The 8,939-nt window shown below is 37.4% G+C and overlaps 1 protein-coding gene across 1 annotated transcript; it reads right to left on the minus strand.

Annotated features, from left to right (window-relative positions):
• Nucleotides 1-4,081: 4,081 nt before the first annotated feature.
• LOC138707732 (bone morphogenetic protein receptor type-1B-like) lies at nt 4,082-6,041 on the minus strand. The gene has a single exon (XM_069837597.1). It carries the CDS (start codon nt 5,854-5,856, stop codon nt 4,555-4,557), a length of 1,302 nt encoding a protein of 433 aa, XP_069693698.1. The 5' UTR covers nt 5,857-6,041; the 3' UTR covers nt 4,082-4,554.
• Between the last annotated feature and the right edge of the window lie 2,898 nt (nt 6,042-8,939).

An 8,939-nucleotide genomic window follows, 5' to 3' on the forward strand; every position in this document is an offset into this window, starting at 1 on the left:
ACCACTGCTCCTACTACTACTACTACTACTACTACTACTTCTACTACTACTACCACCACTACCAGTATCACTACCACACCACTACCACTGCTCCTACTACTACTACTACTACTACTGCTACTACTTCTAATACTACTACCACCACCACCACCAGTATCACTACCACACCACTACCACTGCTCCTACTACTACTACTACTACTACTACCACCACCACCAGTATCACTACCACACCACTACCACTGCTCCTACTACTACTACTACTACTACTTCTACTACTACCACCACTACTAGTATCACTACCACACCACTACCACTGCTCCTACTTCTACTACTACTACTACTACCACCACTACTAGTATCATTACCTCACCACTACCACTGCTCCTACTACTACTGCTTCTACTACTACTACCACCACTACTAGTATCACTACCACACCACTACCACTGCTCCTACTACTACTACTGCTTCTACTACTACTACCACCACTACTAGTATCACTACCACACCACTACCACTGCTCCTACTACTACTACTACAACTACTACTACCACCACTACTAGTATCACTACCACACCATTACCACTGCTCCTACTACTACTACCACTACCACCACTACTAGCATCACTACCACACCACTACCACTGCTCCTACTACTACTACTACTACTACTACTACCACTACCACCACTACTAGCATCACTACCACACCACTACCACTGCTCCTACTACTACTACTACTACTACTACTACCACTACCACCAACACCAGTAACACTACCACACCACTACCACTGCTCCTACTACTACGACTACTACTACTACTACTACTACTACAACTACTACTACCACCACAACCAGTATCACTACCACACCACTACCACTGCTCCTACTATTACTGCTACCACACCACTACCAATAACACATCACCACTACTACTACAATCACCACCACCGCTCCTACTACTACCACTACCACCACCACTGCTCCTCCTACTACTACTACTACCACACCACCACCAATAACACCATCACCACTACTACTACTACCACTACCAACACCACCACCGCTCCTATGACTACTACTACTACTACTACTACTACTACCACTACCAGCACTACTACTACCTGATTATAATATCACTCACTACTAACGTCACCTCTCATCGCAATTGAGCTGTCGGTGTGATTCCTGACGCACATGATGTTCAAATTGATTATCAGAGAGCGGAAACAAATCTGTACATTAATGGTACGGTAAAAGCCCCAATAATATTGCATGAAATCCGTCCGGAATAAACACTTGTACTATTTGGTAAGAAACTACAGCTACTATGGCGGAAAGATTATGATTGGAGAAATTATGAATTAATGAGGAAGCAAGTGTCAGAGGACTTCAAAGTACTCCGATTAAAACTTGATGTCATCCATTTTTCAATAGTAAACATCAGATCTGCCTGGCAACGAACTTGTAATTTTTGTAGGACAACATAACTCAGGTGACACAGATTCCAACATGTCTGTGATAGAGGATATAACACGGAATATGTGACACATCCATTTAATGTACAGGAATTTTAACAAGGGAAATCACTGTTGTTAGTAAAAGTGTTCATTACACCATACCCTGAGGTAGTAGTACGTAAAAATTACATAAGCTTCTGTTTGACATAGCTTCCCAATCAGATATGTAGAGGCATGGAGTTTCAGAAATTAATTATATCACATATTGGAAAGTCAACGGACCGGAGACTGTGATTCTGATAATGACTATGTATTATTACAGAATTAGAATTCCATCGACATTGTCACGTCATTCAAGAGTATTACAAAATAATCTTGTGTTCTCGAATCCATACTTCATATTTAATACAACAACAGTTTTATCACTTCGACAAAGAAAGCACAACAGCCATACTTCTGTCAATAACAATCTGGATTCTTGTTTAGTCATTATATGAAATATGAAGAAAAGCACTTGTGATGCTGCAAAATTCTCACCTCCATATATTCCCGAAAATAAAAATTATAACATCTGTGATGCCGAGAATGTGGTTTTGATCATAAAGTATGTTGGTCTCTGTGCAGCGGTGCAGCGATTTTACGTGGGATATTGCAGTCATTTTGTTCAAATTAGTATCTACAGATCAATATATTCTGGACTGATTAACGTTAGTTGCAACAATTCTAGTAATAAAAGCAAAGAGTTCTCAATTTAAAACAAACACAACAAATTGCCGCATTACTTCAAGAATTAACAAGTAACTTTTTTCTCATTGTTTTGATTTCCGTTGAATAGAATGACAAAGCAGTCAGTCACTTGCTCGACTAGAAAATAATTTAATACGAGAAAAATTTTACACATTCAGGGTTTTTCCGAGGTGGAGTTACAAACTTTCAGGGATAATGACGAAAGGCACATGTATCAATTTGAGATAAGGAACCCTGGTCTGGAAATGACTGAGTCGAAAGTTATAAGCAAAAATAGTTCTGCGGAAATGAAATAATTTTATTCCTCTGTACACCTATTTATGTGTATTTATCTGTACATCTTACACATACTGTATTCATCTGACGCTGTTTACGTTGTCTACTTACAGTATTCCATTCAGTGCGCTCTCTGAGGGATGGGGACAGGAAACTACACTAAAGCAATGCTGATAGTGTAATGTGTAACGAAAATGGTCGGTCAAGATATGCACATCTGTAGATAGCAGTGTATGTGTACAAATTGCAGTGTCCAGGTGATCAGTCCTAGTGAAATGGAGGAGTACACGAGAGCGGAATAAGCAGACCTGATTTTCGAATACGGATGAGCCAATGGGAACAGTAGACAAGCTCACAGATTCTATCGGGGCAAGTACACACGTAGGAGACATCCGGCCCATACCATCTTTCCATGACTGTTCCAAAGGTTAAGAGAAGGAGGGCGCGTGGTTCGAAATTACAATTCCATTTCCACACAACTATTTTTGCTTACAACTTTCGACTCAGTCATTTCCGGACCATGGTTCCTTATCTCAAATTGATACATGTGGCCTTCGCCATCATCCGTGAAAGTTTGTAACATTTTTTTTTTATTTTAGTGGGTTATTTTACGACACTTTATCAACAGCTTAGGTTATTTAGCGTCTGAATAAAATGAAGGTAATAGTACCGGTGAAATGAGTCAGGGGTCCAACACCGAAAGTTACCCAGCATTTGCTCATAAGTTTGTAACACCACCTCGGAAACATCCTGTAAAGAATTATTGCGCTTTTCGTTGCGCATTTATCCAGTCCAGACACAACAGGTATCCGTTCTTTCGCGTTACTGTTAAAAAAGTTACTGTTATCAGTGCTCACAATATTAAATTCTTATATTTCATTGATCAATAGAGGTGTTATGGAAAGCGGAGATCACCAGAAAGCATTTTTCTACACCTATAACGCTTCAATCATTTACATAAACTATAAATTAAGAATTCCGTTGATAGAAAAAAGAAAAAAATTTTTCTAGATTCAGGGTCAGAAATCGCTTATTACATTTCTGGCAAATTTCACTCCCAATATTTGGTCTCATAACATGAAATTTGAGTACTTTGTAATTTTTTCTAGCTTTGTGCATAAGAAATAAGAGGCAAAAGATTTGGCGGTTGATGCTTTTCATTCCATGGAAGTAGCGTCGAGAGGTTAAACGAAAATTGTTTCTTGCAAATTTCTGGAGAGTATCGACACGAAGTGGGCAGAGTGTTGCTATGTGAGATCACTGGATGGATAACACTTCAGCAGTCGCGTGCTCTTTTGTAACATTAATAATCGCGTCGTAGTCAGACTGACTCCGAACCAAAAGAAAGACTATAAAGCAAGTAATATTCTGAAGTACTCTACTGAAATTACATCACGCTGTACTGTAAGAATATTAAGCTCGTAATAAAACGATTAACTAAAAAACAGTACACGCAGCATACGAGGAGAAGGTCTAGAAAATAAAACCTCATAATGTGTACAATATTAAGAATATTGCACAATAAACTCTCATGTTAGGAATTTACGCATTTGGCCACAATTCGGTTCCATTTACACTTCAGAATATTAGTACCTATTATTTTTAGTCTTATGTACAATGTATAATCTAAAACAACGAGAATCTTTGCTCCTTCCACAGAACAGAGAGATTCACAGTCAAATTCCAATGTTGCACAGTAAATGTTACCAAGGCCACCATGAGGTTTTCTTGTTTTTTTTTTCTTTTTTTTTTTCTTTTTTTTCACTTTTCCAACTTTAAATGTATATACAAAAACTCCCTGCATAATTATTGTACGCTATTATGCAAAATGCTGATCACACACTTCTCAGTTTCACAGCACATAGCTACCAAGTCTGTTCCTGCACACATCAGGTAAGTCTCGAAGTTTATTATTCACAGCTTCAGTCACTGTTAACGCACGACGATTTTCGTGGTAAAGTAAGAAATCTCAATTTTATTCTTATGAGTATTTTCTTTTTTCCACTTGCTGACGTCTTTTATCAGTCTGTGAAAAATCTTTCTTGCACATTCCCTATTGTCACTGGAATTAAACAATTTTTATTGTACTATCAGTATCTAATTTGCACAATGTCTTCTTCACTCTTAGGGCCGTTAATCTTACAGCTGGGTTCGGATGCCAGCACTCTTGCATTACTTTCGTCAGTATCCGTAAAACCTCCTCGGAGTCCCATCTTGGAGGAATGTGCGGACGAATCCTTTTAATGCATACTACTTCATGCATGTCTTCAAATGAAGGATCACTGGGAACACAGTCGAAGTAAGGAAGCTGATAGTCATCAGCAGCACTTAATTTATCTCCTGTTACACACCGACGACCCATTTCCCAGAACACCAGGCCCAAGGAGAACATATCTGCCATCTTGAATGACTCAAATGCAGAAGTGTTTAATGTTTCATCTAGAACTTCAGGTGCCATATACCGCCGTGTTCCAACTCGTGTGTTAGGGGCAATGTCAATTTCATTGCTTTCACTGATGTATCTGACTGCAAGACCGAAATCTGCAATGGCACACTGTCCATTTCTTTTCACAAGAATGTTTTTGCTCTTAATATCGCGATGTGAAATAGCTGGCTTTCCTCTGGTACCAAAAATCTCTGTATGGAGATGAGCCACACCACTAGCAGCAGAGAGTGCAAGACTAAGAAGAGATGAGGGATCCAGTACGTGAGTCTGAAGATAATCATGTAACGAACCATTCTCATGATAATCTGTGATAAGAAGCATCTGTGTCCATGAGCCAGTGCCTTTAATGTCGGCAGCAATGAAACCTAAAATATTTTCATGTCGCATCAATACTGTTTGATATATTTCGGTTTCTCGGAACCAACTTGCTTCTTCTGTTGTGAAAAACACTTTCACAGCTACTCTCTCACCTCGCCACCTTGCAAGCCATACTTCTCCATATCTTCCCTTTCCTACTGACTGTACCATCTGAATTTGTTTAGCAATGGTACGCTGGACCAATAAAGGCAACCCAGAGCCTGATCCTGAACTCTGGTCTATTAGTTCTTGAAGAGTTCCACTATTTGCCAGGTAAGGGTCACAATTTCTCGCTGCTTGCACCAAGTACATTTGTCTCCGATCTTCACGTTTTTTATACCTGAGATAAACACATGCAACTATGATGAGGAATGCAATAAGACAAACGGTGATAGAGATGATGAGGGCGATGTAGGGTATACTTTCATCATAACCAAGTGATGGTCTTGGTGTGGTGCTACCCCTTACTGGATCTGGTCGAAGGAACTTGTTGCAGAAGTTTGTGTAGTTACAGCACAGTATAGACTTTGCATGCATGTGGGGTACCAGATGGCCTTTACACTGCATGAAACCACTTTCATCAGGAGGGAGACAGCCAAATGTTCTTTCCTCTTCCAACAATCCTGTTTCAGGGTTAAACACTTCCTCCACAGCACTGAAGCACTGACTACCAGGCTGACCCACACAAGTTCCATTGGGTTTATTGTCAGGACAATGGCCATCACAGAAACACTCCACACTGCTTACTATGTTTCTTTCGTAATTAGTTCACTATTGTTCTTATTCCTGTGCAATGTATAAACCGACCATATTCTTGTTGTACTCACTTCACACATTCACTTCCAGTCCCAAGGTCGTTCCCAATGTAACGAATATTAGTATTAAGATTCTCTATTTATTTATCAATAGTAATTTCACTAGAGGCTTTGATTTATCTAGAGAAAATCAAAACTCGAGTGGGATTTAATTGACTATTACACTCTTACTACATCATACTACTTTTGACCAATAATACGGTACGGAAGGACGTATTTCAACCAATCATGGCTGCTTATCGCACAATTTTATCGCGTCCCTAGCATTTGTATAATTTTATCGCGTCCCTAGCATTTGTTTAATTTTATCGCGTCCCTAGCATTTGTTTCTTTGTTTGCCAACATTTGAAACTGCGCTGGTTTGGACGTCAAAAATATATATAAAATTACAAACCACTCCAGTCGATGCACAGCAGTTTCAAATATGACTCCCATTGGCATTCAAGAACAAGAATTAATAAAAATCACTGATCATAACTATGCATCTTCAGAAATCCGATTTACAAATAAATGAAGAGCACCATTCGGAAATCCTGAATAAGTTGAATACACCATGTAGGCCTAAATCAACGAGTTCCACTTCTATTACGCACACGTCCAATATAACATCAATTGAACCACCAACCACATTCAAATTTGAAAATTGTACATTCAATAATTATTCCTTTTAAAATTATTCATTCGGAAATCCTGAATAAGTTGAATACACCATGTAGGCCTAAATCAAAGAGTTCCACTTCTATTACGCACACGTTCAATATAACATCAATTGAACCACAAACCACAATCAAATTTGAAAATTGTACATTCAGTAATTATTCCTTTTAAAATTATTCATTCGGAAATCCTGAATAAGTTGAATACAACATGTAGGCCTAAATCAACGAGTTCCACTCCTATTACGCACACGTCCAATATAACATCAATTGAACCACCAACCACATTCGAATTTGAAAATTGTACATTCAATAATTATTCCTTTTAAAATTATTCAGGTTTATTTTTTATGTCATCGTCGTCAATTAAAACTTTTCTAACATTTGTGTATATTAGTTAGGTTATGTTATAGCTTCTGCTCTGAGATGATAAAAAGAACTATTGCTATATGATATTATGGATAGTCACGTATCAGAGATTGTTTAATATTAAGATTTAGTCAATAGCAATCATTACAGTGTCTGTATAAAGACACTACTGCCATCTAGCATGCATCTAGCGTAATATTTGTAATGTTGAGATGGTACAATAATACATTTGAAGACAGTTGTATTTTCGTAAGTCAATTAATATTTTATTGTATTGGAGTACTTCGTTACTTCTAATCTTTATATACTTTCTTCTAATCGTGTAATAGTCAATTAAATCCCACTCGAGTTTTGATTTTCTCTAGATAAATCAAAACGTCTAGTGAGATTACTGTTGACTATTACACGATTAGAAGAAAGTATATATAGATTAGAAGTAGCAAAGTACTCCAATACAATAAAATATTAATTGGCTTACGAAAATACAACGGTCTTCAAATGTATTATTGTACCATCTCAATATTACGCTAGATGGCAGTAGTGTATTATGATTATATTTTCTTGTTATCAGTTGTGCCAACTATGGAATCTTCATTGAACTCTATGGACTGTTACTAGTCAAGAAGGCTTTGTTCATTTAGTTTCATTTTTATTAAAACATTTGCATTCCACTTCAATCATCCGGACCCCAGTAATCTACGTCACTTGACAGATGATTTTCAATAAATCTTGATATTAAACAATCTCTGATACGTGACTATCCATAATATCATATAGCAGAAGGTATAACAAACATAAACAAAATAATATAAACGAGTGTTAGAAAAGTTTTAATTAGGGATGATGAAATAAACAAGAAACGTTTCAATTAACGAGGATGATATAAAAAATAAACACGAATAATTTTAAAAGAAACAATATTATTGAAAGTACAATTTTCAAATTTGAATGTTTTAGTGGCTGGTGGTTCAATTGATGTTATATTGCACTTGCGAGTAAAAGAAATGAACTCGTTGATGTACATGGTGTATCTCTCAACTCATTCAGGATTTCCGAATGGTGCTCTTCATATATGACCAGTGATCTTTATAAATTCTTGTTCTTGAATGCCAGTGCGAGTCATATTTGAAGCTGCTGTGCATCGACTGGAGTGGTTTGTAATTTTTTTTTTGACGTCCATACCAGTGCAGTTTGAAATGTTGGCAAACAAAGAAACAAATGCTAGGGTAGTGATAAAAATAAACAAATGCTAGGGAAGCCATAAAATTAAACAAATAATATGGAAGCGATAAAATTGTGCGATAAGCAGCCATTATTGGTTGAAAGACGTACTTTCGTACCGTTTTATTGGTCAAAAGTAGTGTGACGTAATAAAAGTGTAATAGTCATTATTATAAAATGTTTTGTTTCGATAAGAGCAGACTGTAAGGTAACCATTGGTCATTGACGGATTGAATAATGCAGGCGCGCTACAATTTCCACAAGGCATAAGAACTATAATACGTTTTGCGTGTATGAGGGACACCATAGTGCCAGATAAAAACGTTAAAATTTTTTCTTCCATCATGTTAATAATATCAAAACAAGTGCTTTTACCAATTCTCACCACTCGATCGCAATTAGGAGGCCGTCCAGAAAGTGATTTTTCCTGGGGCAGTTTACAGAAAAAAAACACAATTGCATGGATAGATTTACTGAAAGAGATACAGCAATTGTTACGCTATTTGTCAACATATTTCCCACTGGAACTGAGACAATTATCACACCATGGGCCCAATTTTTGTATCCTTATGTCTTAGAATTCAGCAGT

The sequence above is a fragment of the Periplaneta americana genome, chromosome 10, assembly GCF_040183065.1.
Source record: "Periplaneta americana isolate PAMFEO1 chromosome 10, P.americana_PAMFEO1_priV1, whole genome shotgun sequence".
Classification (NCBI taxonomy): domain Eukaryota; kingdom Metazoa; phylum Arthropoda; class Insecta; order Blattodea; family Blattidae; genus Periplaneta; species Periplaneta americana.

Bases quoted from the DNA above. Each gene is read 5' to 3' on its own strand.
- LOC138707732 (XM_069837597.1), bottom strand. From the start codon at position 5,856: ATGCAGTGTAAAGGCCATCTGGTACCCCACATGCATGCAAAGTCTATA.